The 22,973-nt window shown below is 40.2% G+C and overlaps 1 protein-coding gene across 1 annotated transcript in view; it reads left to right on the top strand.

The window, feature by feature from the left end:
* SESTD1 (SEC14 and spectrin domain containing 1) overlaps positions 1 to 22,973 on the top strand; it is a 404,487-nt gene that overhangs the window by 161,889 nt on the left and 219,625 nt on the right. Inside the window, exon 4 of the mRNA XM_053698514.1 lies at positions 1,890 to 1,980. Coding sequence (XP_053554489.1) covers positions 1,890 to 1,980 — 91 coding nt within the window. The remainder of the gene's footprint in view (positions 1 to 1,889; positions 1,981 to 22,973) is intronic.

Here is a 22,973-nt window from a genome sequence, read left to right as displayed (position 1 = left end):
ATTTTATTTGCAGGCAACTAAGGATTTTCGTCAAACTTCTTCCCTGTTTGTCGTTTATTCTGGACAGAGGAGAGGTCAAAAAGCCTCGGCTACCTCTCTCTCTTTTTGGCTTCGTAGCATAATACGGTTAGCCTATGAGACTGCTGGACAGCAGCCTCCTGAAAGGATTACAGCTCATTCTACTAGAGCTGTGGCTTCCACTTGGGCCTTTAAGAATGAGGCCTCTGTTGAACAGATTTGCAAGGCTGCAACTTGGTCTTCACTTCACACTTTTTCAAAATTTTACAAATTTGACACTTTTGCTTCTTCGGAGGCTGTTTTTGGGAGAAAGGTTCTACAGGCAGTGGTTCCTTCCGTGTAAAAATCCTGCCTGTCCCTCCCGTCATCCGTGTACTTTTAGCTTTGGTATTGGTATCCCATAAGTAATGGATGACCCATGGACTGACTACACTTAACAGGAGAAAACATAATTTATGCTTACCTGATAAATTCCTTTCTCCTGTCAGTCCACGGCCCGCCCTGTTTTTTACGGCAGGTCTAAATTTTAAATTAAACTCCAGTCACCACTGCACCCTATAGTTTCTCCTTTCTCGTTTGGTTTCGGTCGAATGACTGGGTATGACGTAGAGGGGAGGAGCTATATAGCAGCTCTGCTTGGGTGATCCTCTTGCACTTCCTGTTAGGGAGGAGATATAATCCCATAAGTAATGGATGACCCGTGGACTGACTACACTACAGGAGAAAGGAATTTATCAGGTAAGCATAAATTATGTTTTTTCTTTCATGATTCTGATCGAACATACAATTTTAAAAAACTTTCCAATTTTCTTTTTTTTATCAGATATACTCTAACTTAACACATTTAGTAAGCCAATCAGAAAAGACATGTGCATAAGACAAATATGTGCAGGAGCCAATAACCAGCTAGCTCCCAGTAGTGTAGGATATGTTCACATTCTTTTTTAACAATGAATACCAAGAGAACAAAGTACATTTAAAAATAGAGGTTACTTTAAAACTGTCTTAAAATTACATACTCTATCAGAATCCTGCAAGTTTAATTCTGATTTTCCTATCTCTTTCATTTTGATTTTAAGCACTTTTAGGAAATTACGTTTGCTTGCTTATTTGTACCCAAGTATGAGAAACCATAGTTTAAATGGTAAATTTACAATACAAACAATAGCATGGGGTAATTTCCCCCCCCAATTACTTTAGGCACACTTTTATTATTATTATTATTATTATTATTATTATTTAAAAAATAAAAACAGTTATATTTTTTTTTCTTAGTTTTTTTTTTTTACAACATCTTGTTTATGCAGAAAATGAACAGGAATAAAACATCTAACTATGAAGATATTTTATGGGTTTAGTTTCCCTCCTCATTGACCGTGAGATAGAAGAAATCCCACTGTGCAGGAGGGTGGCAGTGTCTGCCTCTAAGATCAAATGGTTACAATTAAAAATAAATGAACAAGCATAATAATTATAATTTATACTTCTGTTACGTCCTTGAATGATATCAACAGGTTTTAACCTTTTTAAGGGGCTTTCAGGGCTATAACAGCATGGGTTTTGCTGACGGTGGTGAGACTGCGCCATTTTTGCATACTTCATTGCCACACTCCTGTACCCCTACAAGTGCAGCAGATTGCCGACGTACATGGTTCATTGGCTGTTGTTAAAGGGTTGAATAAAGATGTTTTTTATTTTAATAGCCCCTGTATGAATATGCTTATTACCCAGCAACTCATTTCCTGTTTTGAAGATATTTATATTTAAATTACAAACATATAATAAGCGTATATGATTTCTGAGTCTTTTGCTTTGCTTGTAAACTTTGGGTTTAATTTGGCAGCCTACTGACATTATTTGTTCTTTTCTAGTGATAAATGTAAAGCCAGAGGATTTACAGTCATTGTAGATGGAAGGAAATCACAGTGGAATATTGTGAAGACCGTAGTCCTAATGCTTCAGGTAAATGCTTTTCATACTATATGTTCTGGATTTGTTTCATTTTCATTCTTTAGAAAATACAACAAAAGCCTGTGTTACTCGCATTTCAGCATTTTCCAACAGCTTTCCTTACTTAAAGGGCCAATAAACCCAAAATCTTTCTTTCATGTTTTAGATAGAGAATAGAAATTTAAACAACATTACAATTTACTTCTATTATTTATTTTGCTTCATTTTTTAGATATCCTTAGAAAAAGTAATGCACATGGTGAGCCAATCACACGAGGCTTCTATGTGCAGCAACCAATCAGCAGCTGCTGAGCATATCTACATATGCTTTTCCTGCAAAGAATATCAAGAGAAATAAACAAATTAGATAATATAAGAAAATTAGAAAGATGTTTAAATTTGCATTCTCTTTCTAAATCATGAAAGAAAAAATGTGGGTGTCATGTCCCTTTAAGGCTTCTTGTCATAGAAGACAGACTTGGAATCCAAGAGAGCTAGGCACTTGCTAAAAAATATAGTTTAGGGGGCGTGTCCGGGCTGCAGCCATGGAAGGCTGTAATACCTGAGGCTGCAGGAAATTATTTGATAAATCCACCAATTATCGTTAGAATCCTGGGTCTTTTGCACATGGAAGCACTGTATTCAACTTTGTGAAAGTGTTCCGAACAGGGCATATTATGAGATATGTTTTTTGTGGTCTGGTCTGGACCGTTGAATTCTTGGTGGCAGCCTAGTATAGATCTGTTAAGCCTGTTATATTTTTGCAGGCTAGGAACAAGTTTCAACTTCCCTATGTACCTACCTTATTGCATGCTAACATCGGCCACTATGTAGGACATAAGTTCTAGTTTCAGGGCCCTCATGGAGGATTTTTGCATCAGGCTGGACAACCTTATTGAGCTATGTCAGGACATGAAAAGGGGAAAAGGTGCCCAGATACCTACTATTAACAGGCCTGTAATTACATATTCTCAGTGGGGTGACACTGACATTAGCACGGCACAACCACCCTGCTTGGAGACAGGGCGGCTACAGGTCAGGGGAGAACAGAAAGGAGCCCGGGGTGACGCTTACAATTTAGCTGCCTTACAGAAATGCGCTTCCATCGTAGACATGCTCTATTCAGCAGAGGGCCAGAGATCCTCTATTGACCAGTCCCAGCTAGACAACAAGTCCCACAGGTGCCTCCTAGACGACAACCAAGACACAGGCATCTCATTCCAAGCTGCGACATGGGGGAGAGCGGCCGGCTCCCGCATGTATGGTTCTGCGGTCTTAGGGCATAATACTTCTAACCTGGAAGTGTTGAGCAATATCCTCTCAGGACTGTCTGCCTTTGTACACGGGCGAGAGTAGACTGTTCGGAGGCTTACAAGAGACTGGAGCCCTATACGGAACTGCGAGTTTCGATCCCCGAGATCAGTCCAGATTTTATCAGCAGAGTCCTACTGCACCAGCGCTTAGGTGTCGGATAGATGGAACGACAATCGTATCATGCTGGCTTGAGTTGGAGAGGCCTCTTCACCTTTGGTCCGGTAACGGTGCTACTTTATGCTGGACAGTACGTTAGGATTCACCAGATAATACTCATATTTCCCATGATGACCAACCAGAAGTCTGATGCTGATTATTCTATGTTGGAAACTGTACTATGTTCTTGTTATTGAGTCACATTCTCGTTTTACATTTGTGGCCTATTGTACTGTACATATATGTATATGTAGGGTTGTTATGCCTTAATAGCTGATCTATACTACACTTACCACTGTATTTAACTAGTGTCTATCCCCTAAAAGTTTGTGTTATCTTTGGAGGGGGGTAAAAGTGATGTCCAGAGGCTTTAGAGAGTATGTTATAACCCAGTATATAGTCACTTCTTTTATATTTTTAAATTGCTTAAAAAGTATAAGCAACACCAGAGGTGCACGCTAGGGTTGTTTTAGATGCCATCAGTTTTTGATGTCCATCCTATGTGCTATGTAAAGCATTTAAGTTATTCTTCTATGATTTATTTTTTCTCTTCTGGATAACATATCTGCTTTTTATCTTAAAATAGTGCAGGCCTCTCCCTATCATGCTTTTATTTAGAATATGGTGACTGTTGAAGGCAGTAAGGTATCAACATGATCATGCCTTAGACATTTAGTGTGATTTATTATAGAAGTGTTTTAATCATAGGCACAACTCTACAGCTAATTTGGATATTTATTAACCAGATAATAGTAGACGGATCTTGCAGCCTAATTAGTTTTATCTCTTAGTTTGACATGTTACTCTAAAGGTCCAAAAGCAGCCTTCTAATATATTTTATTCTATTGAGTTACAACTATCATACTTTTTTCTCTCATAGAGAGCTCTATAACTTCCTAGTTCCTATACTTGTTCCTTTGTATAGGTCCCCCTAAAAATCCTCAGCCTAGAGAACCCAGATAACTGAGGCCCAAAAGTGGCCTTTGCTGCATAGGAGGGCAAAAATGAGGGTGGTTTATTGGTTTGCTCCTTAGATATTGGTTCAATCTGAGAGTTTGGCACACTGCTACATTTGTGGAAATGAATGATGTTTATGCATATTGCTGTAGATGTATGTATGAGGACGACCATGTCTCCTCAGCTGTTTATCACGTGTATTTTGTATACTTTTATGAGCAAACGGACTGTTATGTAATTTTTCAACCCTCAATAAAGATTATAAAAAAAAATAGTTTAGCTATGGATACAAATCTAAATGTATACACACATTTTAGGTATTTAGAAGTTTCTCCTTCCATTTTACTTGCCCTCCTGATTCCTGTAGACCTTAGTTTCTGTAATACTCCAGTCTGAAGTACTTATAGGAACCTTATTCTGTATTGGTCATTAATGCTTCAAGAGTCCAGTTCACCACAGGAATGGCAGTCATGCTTGGATTGTTCTGACACAAAGATAAAGTACTTTATAGGGATAGCAAATGTCCTTTCACTACTCAGGATTAAAAACAAAGACAGAAGTGCCCCCCATAACCTGCTGTAGAAGAATACATTACAAATTTATCCATGCATTCACATTAAACTGGACATCTTGTACAGAAGTGTCATAAAAGTAATACATTTCAAATTTCTTTAAAATTATTTTTGTAATATGCAAAAATCCTATTTAGGGTTAATAAAGAAAATAATCTTTTCCAGGAACTTTTACCCTCTGTACTTACTACACAATGAGCTCTTTAAAGACAATATGCAATATCACCAGCATGCCACCTCTGTGCTTCTCATATAGTTATTTCATTATATCACCAGCATGCCACCTCTGTGCTTCTCATATAGTTATTTCATTATATCACCAGCATGCCACCTCATGCTTCTCATATAGTTATTTCATTATATCTCCACCTTTATAAAGGGACGGTAATACCAATTTTCTCTGGTAAATATGTTTCTATCCATATGAGTGTGCAGTTGGGGTGTAGATCTAGTGTTTGTCTTGTGTATATATTACAGGAGTGTGAGTGTCTTGTTTTTATTTGTTGTGTCTCATGAGTGTGTACACACAGAAACAGAAACAGGAGTAAGAACACACAGTATGGCATTGTTTGCTGTGACTCATGCTGTGAATAAATAGTCTCCAAAAAATGAACCCTACAAATGTGCAGCAGGTTGACTAGATATATGTTGTTCTAAATCGTGCATTCAACTCTGTCGAAGCGATAGTGAAAACTGTGATACATATATTTATATGGGACCATATGGCTTTGAAATCAAAATGACAACTTTTCCATCCCAATGGGAGGAGAGTCCACGGCTTCATTCATTACTTGTGGGAATTAAGAACCTGGCCACCAGGAGGAGGCAAAGACACCCCAGCCAAAGGCTTAAATACCTCCCCCACTCCCCTCATCCCCCAGTCATTCTTTGCCTTTCGTTACAGGAGGTTGGCAGAGAAGTGTCGGAAGATTCAGAGTAGTCTCTTATGGAGGGTAGTACTCTTCGGAATGAGACTGGAGTTTTAAGTAGTCCTGTCAGCCTCTCAGTGAGAGCATGGATGAAAGTTAGAGTCCGGAGATGCAGGGAGAGTCTTTCTGCGAAACCATCCCTACTCAGATTAACAGCTCCATAAGCAATCAGCGTTAACGAGTTTCGCTGCCTGCTTTCTGCTCTCAAGTCCATGTCAGGAGCGATGCTGCTACCCTGTCACACTTGAAAGGCCGTGTTCCTGTTCCACGGCATAGATTCTGGTAAGATCGTTTCATTTATATACATATGATAACGCAAGAAGACAGGGTCACAGTGTGTCTCCTTTTATATGTATAGAATCAAGGGTTAATATCCTCGGAAAGGCGTTATTGAACAGGGAGGGATTTATGCTTAATATTCTTTATTGTGCTTAATGCTGCAACATGTCTAAGATGAGGCTCTGTCAATGTATGAACAGTCAGTTTCCTTAGGGAGATATCGACACGGCCTTTTTTGGAGCGTTTTACTCTTTAGTGCAGGGGTGGTCCTGCATGGCACTCCATGTGACCGGGTGTGGGTCACATGGAGTCGGATGCAGGAGACAAAGCGGTTTCTCTGTGGTCCGGGTTATAGGAGGTGGTGAGTGCCCCGGCCATTGGGGTATAAAGGTGCCATTTAATTTCTATCTAGTCCATAATTATGGCGCAAGGTATGGAGGACTCTGATATGTTAGAGGGTACTCCCATCTTTAACAAAATCTAATAACTGTGTTTATTATGAGGAGGTTCCGGTTGCTCAACTATGTTCCACATGCTTTGATAAAATTGTTCCCTACATTCATCCCCGATTACACATGCAGCTTCCCAGGGCACTACTAATCCTCCCATGGGAAGGGCCCTTTGGCCGCCAGATTTCGCTGATCAGTTACAAACGGCAGTTTTTGTGGCTTTCAATGCCTTGTCATGCCCTGCTAAGTGCAAGTGAAAGGTGAAACATATCCGTCCCAGGGGTCATCTACTCCGTTGGATGTCTCTGACAGATTATCCGCTGATGACGACTCTGACTCTTTGGAGAACGCTCTTTCTGGATCGGAATCGGCGACATTTTGACCTCCGGCTGGGGAGGAGGTTTAAGTTTAAGATGGAGCATTTGCGCTTTCTGCTGAAAGATGTGCTTGCTACGTTAGAGGTTCCGGAACTGAAACTGCCGGAGGAACCATCGATCCCTAAGCTAGATAGTTTACGAGGACAAGGTGGTGCCTCAGACCTTCCCGGTCCCCGTTAAGATGGCTAATATTATTAAGAATGAATGGGAGAAACTTTTTCCACTCTACTTCTTTTAAAAAACTGTTCCCTGTTCTGGACTCGCAGCTTGAGCTGTGGTGGTTCATCCCTAAGGTGGATGGTGCTATATCCACGCTCGCTAAGCGCACTACTGTCCCGCTCGAAGATAGCTCTTCGTTCAAGGAGCCCATGTTGAGAAAGATGTTTCAGCTCACAGGGTTCATTTTTCAACCAGCAGCAGCGGTTGCTGCAGTGGCTGGAGCTGCTACCTACTGGTGTGACGCTCTGTCAGCTATGGTCGAGGTGGAGACTCCTCTCGAGGAGATACAGGAATGGATTAAGGCCTTAAGGGTAGCTAATTCATTCATCTGTGATGCAAATATGCAGATTATTCACCTGAATGCCAAGACATCAGGTTTTTCTGTTCTAGATTACTATCCCTCCCATTTCAGGGGAAAGTTCTTTTTGGTTTAGGCCTAGACTCTATCATATCCACGGTCACGGGAGGCAAGGGTGCTTTCCTACCGCAGGATAAGAAGCATAAGCCTAAGGGGGGGGGTCTACCTTTCGTTCGGAAAAGTCCCAACGCCAGCTGCCTGCCGCGAAAGCTGAGCAGTCCAAGGGATCTTTGAAGCCAGCTCAATCTTGGAACAAAGCCAAGCAGAGCAAGAAGCCCGCGAGACAAAATCGGCATGAAGGGGCAGCCCCCGATCCGTCTCTTGATCGCGTAGGGGCAGACTATCTCTTTTCACGGAGGCTTGGATAAGAGACGTTCAGGACCCTTGTTTCTGGAGGTAATCGCCCAGGGTTACAGGATAGGGTTCAATACTCATCCACCCAGGGGCAGATTCTTCCTGTCAAACCTATCATTAAGACCAGAGAAGAGAGATGCCTTTCTAGAGTGCGTGAGGGATCTTTCCTCTCTCTGAGTAATCGTTCCAGTTCCTCTAGCAGAAAGAGGTCTGGGGTATTATTTAAACCTTTTCGCCCGATTCTAGACTTAAAGTGCCTAAACAAGTTTTTGTCGGTCCCATCGTTGAAGATGGAGACAATCGGGTCTATTCTGCCCCTAGTTCAAATACCAGGGACAGTTCATGACTACAATAGATTTGAAGGATGCTTACCTTCACGTGCTAATCCACGAGGATCACTTCAGGTTCCTAAGATTTGCATTTCTGGACCAACACTTCCAGTTTGTGGCCCTACCGTTCGACCTGGCGACTGCCCCAAGAGTCTTTATAAAGGTTCTGGGAGCGCTGCTCGCAGTGGCGAGAGCCAGGGGTATTGCAGTGGTACCTTATCTGGACAACATCCTGGCCCAGACTCCGTCCTGCAGTCTCGCAGAGGACCATTCGATAGCTCTTCTTCTTCTCCTTCAATTTCATGGATGGAAGATAAATGTAGGAAAGAGTTCCCTGGTTCCCAGCAACAGAGTGGAATTCCTGGGTACGATAATAGATTCCATATCCATGAAGATATTCCTGACAGATCAGAGACGTTGCAATATTGTATCCAGCTGTCTTGCCCTTCAGACCTCCTCAAGGCCATCTGTGGCCTGGTGTATGGAGGTGATTGGGCTCATGGTATCCAGCATAGATGTCATTCCATACGCCAGGTTCCATCTCAGACCTTCAGTTGTGCATGTTGAGACAATGGAATGGCGATCACTCAGATCTATCCCAACAGATCTCTCTGGACAACCAAACGAGGGAATTCCTCTCTTAGTGGATCTGTCCGGGACAACTGTCCCAGGGAACATCTTTCTTGAGACCATCCTGGGAGATTGTGACCACAGATGCAAGTCTGTCAGGATGGGGAGCTGTTTTGGGTGCCAGAAAGGCACAGGGCAGGTGGACTCGAGAGGAGTCTCTTCTTCCGATTAATATTCTGGAACTTCGAGCGATCTTCAACGCTCTGAGGGCTTGGCCCTGATTCATCAGATTCCAGTCGGACAACATTACCTCGGTGGCTTACATTATCCATCAGGGGGGAACGAGAAGCTCCCTAGCCATGAGGGAAGCATCTCGGATTCTGGAATAGGCGGAGACCCACTACTGTTCACTATCAGCGATCCACATTCCAGGTGTGGAGAATTGGGAAGCGGATTTTCTCAGCAGACAATCGATTCATCCAGGGGAATGGTCGCTCCATCCCAAGGTGTTTACAGAGCTCTGCAACAGATGGGGGACGCCAGAGATAGATCTCATAGCATCCAGACTCAACTTCAAGCTACCCAGATACGGGTCGCGGTCCAGGATCCTCAGGCAGAGCTGATAGATGCCTTAGCGATGCCTTGGGGCTTCAACCTAGTCTACATATTTACACCGTTGCCACTCCTACCTCGATTAGTGGCCTGCATCAAGCAGAAGCAAGCTTTGGCTATTCTGATTGCTCCGTCGTTGCCGCGGAGCAGTCAGAGGGCCTCTTCCACTTCCCTATCTTTTTGGTTGAGGAGCATTATCCGCTTGGCCTATGCGACAGTGGGACCTAAGCCTCCTCAGAGGATTACAGCTCACTCAACTAGGGCTGTGGCCTCTTCACGGGCCTTTAAGAATGAGGCCTCTGTGGAGCAGATTTGTAAGGCTGCTACTTGGTCCTCCTTAGATACTTTTGCTAAATTTTAAAAAATTTCTTTTGGGAGAAAGGTTTTGCAGGCTGTGGTGCCCTCAGATTAGGGTCCGCCTCCTTTTTGCCCTCCCATTTTTTTCATTCAGTGTCCTCTAGAGCTTGGGTATTTGTTTCCCACAAGTAATGAATGAAGCCGTGGACTCTCCTCCCATTTTCATTTCCAATTTCATTTCCATCTGAGGGAGTAGAGTCCACTGCTCCCGCCCGTTTCTCAGGTGGGCGGACCTAAATTTAATTTTGTTCTTCTGGCGCCATTTATACCCTGATATTTTTCCTACTATTCCTTGCTTCCTTGACAGAATGACTGGGGGATGAGGGGAGTGGGGGAGGTATTTAAGCCTTTGGCTCGGGTGTCTTTGCCTCCTCCTGGTGGCCAGGTTCTTAATTCCCACAAGTAATGAATGAAGCCGTGGACTCTCCTCCCACAGATGGAAATTAAATTATCAGGTAAGCATAATTTATGTTACTCTTAGATCTTTTATCGTTTAAATTTTAGGCACATACACACTCACATGATTGTATAGCATGTCTTTTATCAAGGGCTTCTCTATCTCTTTGTGCCTACCAGAAGTTTAATAAATCTCTCTTGTAGCTATTTCATTATTTCTCATAGTGTGAGTCAGAGCAGAAATGGACATAGTGATGAGCCATTTTCGTCTGAAACAAGATGTCTATGACTGTTTATTCTGCCTCATGCATATTGATTGACAGCTTTCCAACTATAAACCCAACAGACGGTAGTAAAGGAATACATACTAATTACAGTAGCTGAGTGTTTATTTGGGCATAAAGCTATCTGATGTGATAGCAGCATTTCATTCTGCAAGACTACCTTACTTTGAGAACAGTTTTGCCAGAAGAATATATGTGAACAAACACATTTTCCAGACCATAGTCACCGTTTGATGGCTGATATAGATCTGATGGCATCAGAGCAGTGGAGTGTGGAGATTCTTCTGCTTGTGTGGCCTGGTAACCAACCGGAAGAGGGCAGTGATGCTGTGTGACATATGAGACACTCCACTAGCATTAGCTATGATCTTTTGAACTCTGAAGACAATAAAGAAGGAGCAAGCAAAATAATCCTTCCATTTTGCCTAAGGACTTTGTTTTTCCTTTTGAGAAGTCTGATAAACAGGGCAAATATTCCTAAGGTCAAAAATGGTGTCCTTAGCTGGAGAAACAGAATTTAACTCCTTAGATGCCAGATAGAGCCGTAACATATTATATAAGAGTATATCACATCCCTCTCAATTTAAATATCTGAAGGATTAAAAAGAGAACAGTTGACCCTTCTTTCTGTATTTTGCTAAAAGTATTATTTATGTTGAAAATACCAATGAAAATACGTTGATGATGTCCTGATGTTATTTTGTTTGATGTTAGCTTGTTACACATGAGTGAAGTATGTCTGGAATTGTCTATTGAAATCTTTTTTTTGCATTACTTCATTTATAAAAGTATTACAATTACAAATACTGAGACAGTTTTCCATATAGAAGCAAAATGAATTTTTCCTTGGTATTAAATTATATTAACGTCAGTAGCTCCTTTCATTTTAGCTCACGTTATAGAATAGATTAAAGACAATAATCCTACAGTGATACCAAATGACAGCAGTCTGCTGTATCTAACAGAGGTATTTTTAAGGGACATTATAGTGTGAAAATGTCATGTTCTCATTTGTTAGAGCATGTCATTTTAGCACTACCAACCCTGAAAATCTGTGTATTGGCAGAGGAAAAAGGATTAAGTGCAATTCCATAGCGTCTCTGTCATCAAGAAAACTTTGAGAGCAACCATTTTGGGTGGCACATGCAGAGTGTAATTTAATTGTGCATACTGTATGGGGCTTTCTGTCCAATGCTCTGCTGCCTGCAAATAACAATGGTAAGAACTTATTTATCTTTTACATTTTGTTAATATTATAGTTGCATTATGTTTAAAGGGACATGAAACTCAATGTTTTACTTTCATGATCCATATAGAATATACAATTTATCTCTGTTATTGGATTTGCTACATTCTTTTGATATCCTTTGTTAAAAGAGCAGCAATGTACTACTGGGCACTAGCTGAACACATTAGTTGAGCCAATGACAAAAGGCATATATGTGCTGCTAGCAATTAGCACCGAGCTCCCAGTAGTGCATTGCTGCTCCTGAGCATACCTGTGTATGCTTTTCAATAAAGGATACCAAGAGAAAGAAGCAAATTAGATAATAGAAGTACACTGGGAAGTTACTTAAAATTGTATGTTCTCTCTGAATTATGGAAGAAAAAAAATGAGTATTATGTTCCCTTATTATTATTATTATTATTATTATTATTATTTTTGTGGCCCTGAGCACAGAAAGGCTTCAACCTCTTGAACCCTCTGTATTAAAGGGACAGTCTAGTATAAATTAAACTTTCATTTTTCAGATCGGACTTTTAATATTTTTTTTTTAAATCATTTATTTAAATTTCAACAGTATAACAATATTATCAAGACAATTGCAATACAGGGTAGCGATGTACAAAATAAAATATAATAAATTCACATTTTTCTGCTAGATTAACAAAATTGAATTACACATAGAGATAAAACATTAATTCATTCTCTCAACAATATTTCAACACAAATCTATGGCCAAACAGGCACTTCTTATTGTCTTCTTATACCGTTCACTGTTATTTTTTAAGTTTTTTATAACACTAAGCAAAAACACATACCAAAAAAAAAAGAAAAAATTAAAATAAGTAAGGTTTAATACGCCCTCCCTCCTCAGTCTCTAACCTATATCTCTATATCTGGAAAATTCATTATTTATAATTCTATTTTCTAATTTTACATGAAAAAACAGAGAAAAAGCAGGGGTGAAATAATAAAACAAGTCAAAACAACAAAAACAGCAATAACAACAAAACAAAACAAAACAAACAAACAAAAAAAAAGGGGGGGGAAAATAATAACCACCTCTCCCTCATCTCTCCCAATCTCCTATCTACCAAATGCCTAATAGTATTAGTTCGGAGTTTTGGAAAGGGAAGATCATATATTCCTTTTCATTTTCAGGGAGTGATTTAATATATGCTGCCCATTTGTTAAAGAAATTTCTTATATCATCTTCATTGTTTATGTCTGTGTCCTTTTGTTCTAGAAGACATTGTTTTTTTAAGCAGTTCTGGATTTCGGACACACTAGGTACTGAGCGCATTTTCCATTTTTTACATATTAGGTATCTAGTAGCTAATATAGAGATAGATATTAATTTATCATTAGGGTGACATTTGGTTTGATTGTCTATACAGAATATAATTTGGTGTGGGGTAAAGATTACAGGAGGGATTTTCAGCACCTTATTTAGCCAATATTCTAACTTGCACCAGATAGTTCTCACTTTTGGGCAAAACCAGAACATATGTTCTATGTCAGCTGCAGGGAGTGAGCATTTAGGGCATTTGTCAAAGCCTAAGTTATGAACCCTACGACCCGTTGCCGGAGTGAAGTATGCCCTGTGAAGAATTTTAATATGTGCTTCCCGCCAGGTAGCTGATAGAGTTATTTTTTTTACTTTACTTATAGATTGCTGGATTGTGTTTGAGTCAACCCTGTTCCATTCTAACAATGAGGTCCATGTTGAAGCAAGCCTTACTAGGTTCTGGTTGCCCCTACTAATGTTTAAGAGATGATAGCAGACTGAAATAGACATCCGGTTCACCTTGATAAAAGTAAGCCAGTTTTCGAGTTTACCTAATTTCCAGCACCACCCTGTCTCTCTAGTTGTTTCCAAGAGAAAATGCCTGATCTTCAGGTATGCAAAAAAGTCTTTATTGGGTAAATTATATTCTCCTTTTAACTTTTCAAATGTTTTAATAGTCTTCCTATCATCGTCTATCAAGAGGATCAACTTATTTAACCCATTCTTGTGCCATCTATTAAAGACCTCAGATTGGAGACCAGGTTGAAATTTTGGATTCCCGATCAGGGTGAGATAGTTTGAAATCTTGGGATTATAAGACAGAAGTTTTGATATTTTCCACCAGGCCTTAATGGGATTGGAAATCGGTTTAAGTCGTTTAATTTCTGCAGGTAACTCTTTGGGAGAGGAGTGCAGAAGTGCTACGGGTAAATAAGGATCACAGATATTTATTTCAAGCTGATTATTTAAGATATAGTCCTTAGATAAGATCCAGTCACTTGCTATTCGTGCCAAAGAGATAAGATTGTATAATCTAATGTCTGGAAGTGCCATGCCACCAAGGTCACCTGAAAGAGAGAGTTTATTAAGGGAAATTCGCGCTTTTTTCCCTTGCCATAGGAATTGACTAATTAAACTATTGATCAGCCTTACATCCCTCTCAAAAAGAATCACTGGAACATTCATAAGTATATATAGCAATTTGGGGAGGAGAATCATTTTAAATAATGCCACTCGACCCGAGATTGAGAGAGGCAGTGTCTGCCAGGTTCTCAATTTTTCTTTAATTTGCCTAATGATAGGGGGTATATTAAATTCATATAACTTTTCGGAGTTCACTGGAATATTTATTCCTAGATATTTAAATGAATCTGTTATGCTTTTAAAGGGGTTATCTGTACAAGAATCTTTATCCCTGCGGATCCAGTGAATTTCTGACTTAGATGGGTTTATTTTATATCCTGAGAAGGATCCAAAGTGATCTATTATGTGCATAAGTTTTGGAATATTAATTTTAGTATTCGATATGTAGACAAGTACATCGTCTGCGTATAGACCAATTTTCATCTCATGATTTGAGACCTTTATTCCTTCTAGGTTTTGCCGTACCATAATTGCTAAGGGCTCAATGGCCACATTGAACAGGAGGGGGGAGAGCGGACACCCCTGGCGAGTTCCCCTTTCAAGAGTTATAGATGAAGATATACCACCATTAATAATCAAACGTGTAGCTGAATTTTTATAAAGGTTCTCCACGAATTCGGGGAATTTGCCCTTGATTCCAAATTTTATCATGGATGTATTGAGGTGCCTGAAAGTAACAGAATCAAACGCTTTTTCTGCGTCAATAGAGAGAATAGCCATATCTGGTACTACGAGCGTCTCCCCTCTCCCCCCTCCCGTCCGAGCGGCCCTTTCAAGATATTCTAGTGTAAGTATTACCTCCCTTATTTTTGCCGAGGAATTTCGTCCATTCAAGAAACCAGCTTGGTCCGGATGGATCACCTGTGGTAGTATTTGCTGTAATCTAGCTGCTAAGATGGAGGTGAGGATCTTATAGTCTGAGTTAAGTAAGGCTATTGGCCTATAAGATTCTTTGAGCCTTGGGTCCTTCCCTTCCTTAAGAATCAAAGTCGTATAGGATGCAGAGAATGCAGGTGTAGCTAATTTGCCATTCATGTAAAAATCATTATATAAGTTTATTAAATACGGGGAGATTTCTGGAGATAGTATTTTGTAGAATTCACTAGGTAAGCCATCCGGACCAGCTGCCTTATTTGTAGATAGCCCTGCAATTGCTTCAGATACTTCTTGCGCTGATATAGGGGAGTTAAGCCTACTGATATCATCATCCGCCAGTAATGGGTTTTCAATCTTATTCCAGAATTCTACTGCCTTTCGTGGTCGTAACCTTTACAAGAGTATAAATCTTGATAATATTTCACCAATATGGATGTAATTTTGTCTGGGTTTAAAATTTGCTCACCCTTCTCAAGAATTTCTTCTATATGAGATTGCTTTTTCTCATTGCTGATCATTCTGGCCAGCATCTTTCCAGATTTGTTCCCAAATCTGTATAGTTTAGCCTGGATTTTTAACTCCTTTTGTGTTTGTCGAGTTAAGATAAATGTGTCCCAGGCTTCTTTAGCTTGCACATATTTCGACCAGTTTAAAGCGTTCTTATGTAGCATAAATTTATTATATGCGTTAGTTAGTGCTTTTTGTATCTCACTATCCCTTACCTTCAGTTTTTTAGTCAGGGTTATGTTATAAGCTAAAATTTCGCCCCTAAGCACCGCTTTAGCGGCTTCCCAGAACAGTTCTGGATGATCGATGTGTTCTAAGTTAAAATGGAGGTATTCCTCATATTTAGATCTGAGATGGGTTTTAAACTTCATATCCGTTGTTAGATAATAAGGGAAATAGAAACGCGAGGATTTAGATCTTGGATGTTCAAGTTTAATATCTAGATTAATAGGAGCATGATCTGATAACAATATAGGGGCAATACCTGCATGTGCTCCTAGAGCGCCCAGACGCTCATCCACAAGAAATAGATCTATTCGAGACAGGGTTTTATGCGCCTTTGAGAGGCATGTGAATTCCTGTGTGTCAGGGTTCTGGCTTCTCCAGATATCATATAATGCTAGATTCTGCTTTATTTTCTTAATCATTTTAAATTCTAAGTTATCCTTTTTCTGTTTTTTCTGCTTCATGGCTTCTCTAAGTCTATCTAGCGGGCAGTGCGGTGCCATGTTGAAGTCGCCACCTATGATTAGAAGTCCCTGGTTATAGAGAAGAAGCTTAGTTTGAATTCTATTCCAGAACTCTGGATCAAAAGTATTGGGGCCATAAATATTACAGATTGTATAGATTTCCTGGGCGATTTTTACCTTCAACAGGACATACCTACCCTCCGGGTCGGGTTCGCAGTGAATCACCTCAAGATGAGCTCTTTTCCCTATTAAAATTGCCACTCCCCTTTTTTTGCCTATGCTTGGCGAAAAGTATACCTCTCTAACCCATGAGGATTTGAGTTTGTTAGATTCTTCTGAATTGAGATGAGTTTCTTGAATTAATCCTATGTCAGTCTGGGATTTCCTTAGATGTGTCAGTATGGTTTTTCGTTTGATTGGAGTGGAGATCCCTCCCACATTCCATGAAACTATCCTAAATTTTTCTATTCCTCTGTATCATTAATGGTGCCTGTGGCTTAAGGAGGTAATGAGAGAGATGAAGAGAGGGGGGGTAGTAAAAAAAAAAAAAAAAAAAAAAAGGGGGGGGGGGGAGTAATACCTAACACGATCTCTATTTGCCCCATGAATCCCTGGGTGGGGGCAATCCCAAATTGTTAGGCCCATGCTGGCTAAGTGGGGACCACATTCTCTGTTGCTGATAAGTTTAAAGAGGAAAAGAATTTCTCGGCTGCGTGTGCCTCCAGAAAGAAATGTACTGTTCCATTAACAGTTGCTTTTAATTTAGCTGGGTATAATATAGTTGCATTTATTCCAGCATGTAGGTGCCAGATCTCTTCTCCTGGAGGCTGTCTCAGCCGAGAAATCCTGGAATATGAGGATCTTAGCTCCATTAATGATAAGGGGTTGTGTTTTACGATAAAATTGAAGAATAGAGACTTTATCTTGGTAGTTCAATAGTCTTATGATGACAGGTCTAGGCCTACTGAGATTTTGAGCTGGCTGTACTGGACCCAGTCTATGGGCCCGCTCTACCAGAATGTTATTATACAAGGGTGGGAGTTTGAGAGCTGTCTTTAGTGTATCAGAAACAAAAAAAGCTAAGTCCTCATATTGTTTCTCCTCTGGGAGGCCTATTATTCTAATGTTGTTTCTTCTACTGCGGTTTTCTAGATCTTCTAATCTCATAAGAATTTTTTGGTTACTGCTATTGATACTATCCATCTTAGTGCCTTGTGTTACTACTGTATCTTCTAAATCAGATACTCTCTGCTCAACCTCCTGCATTCTTGAGGAGAATTGTCTAATTTCCTGTGATAGGGAGGAAATATCCTGCTTAATCTCCATCCTTAGAGCATCGAATTTAGGAGAGAGGGCATCAGAAATATTGGCAACTAAGTTTTGGACATTTAATAATTCAGATGTAGCTGTACTTGTTGAGGTTAATTGAGTGTCAGCCACTGGGTCCTGTGCGCTCCTAGATTTCTTATCTCTCTGTCTACCTGCCATTCCTGGTGAAGGTGTTTTATAGGGAATGCCAAGGAATTTATCCATATACTACTTTGTGAAAATCGGAGAAGAAGAGAAGAAAAAAAAAAAAAAAATTCCCAGAGGAAAAGAAAGAAATGGGAATGTGAGAGAGGAAAAACAAAGTGGGAGATTGGTAGATGGCCCGTGTAAAGTGATTGAGCCGTGAGGGTGCTTATAATTGCACCAATTCAAGTGATGACTTTCAATTGGATTTGTCCAATTGTGGTACAAGTTTTTATGAGAAAAGGGAAAGAGTGCAGTGTTTTGTGAAATGAGACAAGGCCCCTGAAAAAAAAAAATCAAGGGAGTGGGTGCTAGGAGTGAACCGATTGAAGGTTGAGAACTGTGAATGTGATAATCTTATTTATGGTGTGTGAGTAAGGTGATTTGTGAATCTGAGTGGGGGAGGGGAGAGAAAAGAAAAACAGACAAAAAAAAAAAAAAAAAGTAAATTCCTAGTACTTTCAATCGATAGAGACAAAATATTCAGATATATAATAGCAACTTTAGGTTAATGTATCACCTTCTAAGCTGTGGAAACACAGCTATATGTGGTCTTGTTGTGTTCAAATGTTTTGATGTTAGGGGAGACTACAAAATGAGACCTTTCAAGGATCTAGGTCTCACAGTTATTACCCAGTGCTGAACTTGTATTTGTTTTCTTATAAATCAGTAGTCTTCAATATAATGTGGTCAAAGACTTTCAGTCTTTTAAGTGGAAATAGGGAATGGATGTATGAAACTATCTGTTTTTGAGCTAGTCTCAACTGTAATATGCAGAACTTTTTTCTAGGTCCGTGCAGAATCTCAGTTAGATACCCTTTTTTAACCCCTGTGATGTATCAAGCACTGTATTAGTTTCTGCAGTTATTTTGCAGGGTAAGGGGTTACTACCTATGCCCCTATTACTAAGCACATAATGAGATTAAAGATACAACCATCTGTGTTATTACACTATGTTTTAAGCAAGAGAGGTAGGAAGGGAAGGGAAGCAGAGAGGTGGAGGAAGAAAGAAAGAAAAGCAAACCCAGTAACATATGCGGACAAAAATTTGGTTACAGCATTAGACAGCCTGTTAAATTAAAGTTTGTAGTATTCTCAATCCAAGGTGCATCAATTAGGCTTAGCTACAGAGCTGTATTTGCTATCTTGTTTCAGTATTACACTGTGTTAGGAATGTCCTCTTGTAACATATAAGAACATGGATCTAGTCAAATCGTTAGGCAGTCTATTAGACTAGAATTTGTGGTATTCTCAGTCTGAGATATTTCAAAAGTGCCCCAGCAAAGATATATGTCCATTTAATTTAAATAGAGATTTCTTATAATGCCCCTTCAAATTATGCAGTCATCAGTTCTATGTGTCAGGTTCAACTATCCTGCCTCAGCATTGTTCCACACTAACAGTGTCCTCTTCTGAATTCTGCGGTTTTTACCGCTACCGCTCAGTATATATCATGCTACTTTTTAAAAGAGACTCACTCACCCCCTCCTGCGCTGTTGGTCCACCTACCACCCGCGGCATCCGATTCCGAGCCGCCGCAGGACAAGTCGAGACCAGCAGGACCAGAGCTCCCCCGCCCCGAACAGGGAACACAGCCAACTCCCCCCACGCAGCACCGGCGGGGGGGGAGAGGACGGCACCGCACCAAGCGGGCAGCGAGGCGAAGAGGCGCCCACACGCCAGATCCAGCAGCCTGTCCGAGTCCAACTCCCTCCCGCGCAGCACCGGTGGGGGAGGGGGAGGGACGAGCCCAAGGCGGCGAGACCCGCCAAGACCAGGGGGGCAACAGGTAAGCTGAGAAAGTTGCGGATTGTTGTTTAAAGATGATTCATTCAAGGGTGGTAGCCGCACGGAGGGGGGGAGAGCTGGACCTCAGAGGGGCAGCGGGACCGCAAAGTAGAATCAGGAACAACGAGCTGAGGCACCGACAGTCTCAAATCGCTTCCAAAGCCAGATGGGCGGTGGGCACAAGCTGTAGCCAGGAGTACCAGTTAGCCAGCAAAGGGGCTCAGCACAGTGGGATGGCGTGCCACTGTGAGGTTCTGGAGTAGATCTGCGGTATCTGTCAGGGGAATAGCCCCAAAGCCTGGGGCTGGTGCGGGAACCTTCCACCAATTTCCCAGTGACTGGAGAGACGAGCTAAGCAGCACCTGTGCAGCACCTGCATGTAGCTCCTCCTCCACCGGAACCTCCCTAGAGCATGTCATTTTCCGGACTTTTAATTTTAATCAACTTTCCAATTTACTTTTATCGTCAAATTAGCTTTTTTCTCTTGGTATTCTTAGTTGAAACTAAACATAGGTAGGCTCATATGCTAATTTCTAAGCCTTTGAGGGCTGCCTCTTATCACATGCTTTTTAAATCTCTTTTCAACACAAAGAGACAGAAAGTACACGTGGGCCATATAGATCAGTGTTTTTCAACCAGTGTGCCGTGGCACACTAGTGTGCCGTGAGAGATCCTCAGGTGTGCCGCGGCAGACTGACAATAGTGAGGGGGTGTCCCTCTTTCAAATTTTGAAATATTGGGAGGTATGTGACAGGCTCATCAGGCATCATTTACAATCATGACATTGACATTCATTCACAGACAAACATTATGATTGCTTGTGAATGAATGTCAATATGTCATGTATAGTTGGTAGGAGGCAAGGCATGACAGCACAGTACAGTGTGTGTGTGTGTGTGTGTATATATATATATCCTGTATTAGGCTACAATGTGTGATTTTGTAAAATTTTGGGATGGTGGTGTGCCACAGGATTTTTTAATGTAAAAAAAGTGTGCCACGGCAAAAAAAAGGTTGCAAATCACTGATATAGATAACACTGTGTTCAGGCACAGGGGATTATTTAAGATTTAGCACAAAACAATGCTAAATTTAAGACAATAGATAATAAACAGTCACAGTCATGTGATCAGGGGGCTGGAAGAAGGTTCCTAGATACAAGGTAATCACAGAGGTAAAAAGTATATTAATATAACCGTGTTGGTTATGCAAACCTGGGGAATGGGTAATAAAGGGATTATCTATCTTTTAAAACAATAACAATTATATGGTAGACTGTCCCTTTAATGAGAAGTTATGTACTCTGTGTATTAACAAAATATACGTAGGGTATTTTGCACAACCTTCTAAAGCTTCTACTAGTGATGCTGTCATTAAAGCAGCCTTTGGTTGCACACTGAAAAGCTATTTCTTCAATGACTTAATTATCGTGAAAATATTAAGTCAGCTGTGTGTGTCAGCCCTAAAAAAAAACTTCAAAAAGAAAATGCTAGCAAGTTAAGAATAAGAATTATGGTAAATAAATTCTCATTAGCACAATAGTACTTCTACTATAAGGCCCTAGACTTTGTAAAATCAAAACATAAAACTGCTGCAGAACTACATTAACAGCATAAGCCAGGGAACCTCACTTTTTCTTCTTTTTACAATCCATATAAGTGACTATGTGAACCACTATACCTAAAATAATCTATTACTATAGTAGATTATATATTTAAACCAGTGGACTTTCATGGACTTGTGTTAGATAATGTACAAACAACTATTACATTGATTATTAATCTAATGAAGGTGATCAAGAAAATTATTTTAACATTAGTTTTCCGAAACCAATGTGTGATTGTGTTGTGTAAATTCATACTGACTGCGATTTGAGACTTTGAGTGGCAATGTCCACTGTAGCTTACTGAATACCACCCCTCCACCCCCCTTTGTGTGTTCGATACTTTACTATAGAAGAATCATATCTCCAAATCATTTATCAGTGGTTAGACAGAATTCACAGTGCTGAATGTGTTTGTTGTTTGCCAACATGCACTTAAGTCTTCTAGTTCAGCAGTGATTGATATATGTTGGTTTAAAGTTCAGCTCTGTATTTTGTTACCAGCTAGGGGAATGAATAATGCATTGAAATCTGATCTGTTGGGAACAGTGCGTGCTTTGTTTTTATTTTACCATTCCGATATTGTCAATTTTTTTAACACCATAACAATCTTATATTTTAAATGTAAAATACAGAATTATAAGGTGAGTAAGCTGTTTCTTTGCTGATTCTCTGCATATGCTGCAAAAAATCTTTTGTTTGGTCTGTTCATTTATAGTCCAAGCAGGGTGCAGTGCCATGTATGGTTGTGGGTATGGATATGAATGGATAGAAAGGTCAAAATGTTAATGTGCATGAATGTAGTAAAAGTTATTACTGTTTCAGCAGCATATGCACATATACTACGTGCGACTAATGACAGTGCATCATTTGTTGCTTTTTTCTTTTTAAACTATGCATAACTAAACATTTGATAAAGTATTAAATCTTGATTTTCATGTAGCTTTAGTGTCCTTTTTAATACTTACTAGTGAAAATCCCTTTCCTGTATAAAGGTAGCCCCGTAGCACCACCCCCTCCTCCTCCTAGTTCTGTCCAACCATGAGGTGGATATGACTAGGAATCCCTCTGTGTTTCGGATGTCCTTGGGCTATTTTGAGACCTTTTCTCCCCAGTTTGTTGATTGTCCAACGTACCTTCCTTCTCTGGTGCCACTAAGTGCTTGGCCTTGGTCATGAATGTGGACGTAGGTTTTCAGCCTGGAGTTCCTTGTGAGAGCTTCCATGTTTACTGTGAGGTCATTTAGAGGAAACCACATTGTCCTTGAAGATGATCTTGGTTGTGCGTCTTTTACAAAGCTAGCTTAGGCCTTCAAACACTGCGTTGAAGCGTCAGCCTTCCACAGAGATGCTTTGATTGTGGAGAAGTCCTGTAAGTTTTCTGTGGCAAGTCTCGGCATCTATTCTTGGTTTCTTATGCCTATTATTTGTTGTGGAGTTATTGTATATTTTCTTATACCTGGATTTATTAATCTGCAGTCTACTGCTATTTGCTCTTCTCACTGGTAACGGAGGGATAAGATAACTAGGAATTATCACCAAAATGTAAGCAATTTTTATATATTGGCCCATATACCTGGGTTGTGTACTTATACCATTTGGTTTCTGCAATAAAGCATTGTTTTTGATATTTAAAGCAACAGTTTTATTGAATAATACCCCTTCCACCACCTAAACATTTGGTCAATATATTTTTATGTCCTTTGAGGATTTAGCTTTTAGCGCTTCCTTTTCTACCTCTTTGTACTTACTCACTTGGTAGACACTTTGGGAGAGTGTCCAATCTTAGGAAGCTTTCCTCTATAGCGCAATCAAGTGGTTTTTCTACCCTTACCTACAGTTCTGTCCACACCCCTTGATAGA

This window comes from Bombina bombina, chromosome 1, assembly GCF_027579735.1.
Source record: "Bombina bombina isolate aBomBom1 chromosome 1, aBomBom1.pri, whole genome shotgun sequence".
Classification (NCBI taxonomy): Eukaryota; Metazoa; Chordata; class Amphibia; order Anura; family Bombinatoridae; genus Bombina; species Bombina bombina.
Note: the sequence above shows the minus strand (reverse complement) of the source record. Positions and strands in the feature narration are given on the sequence as shown.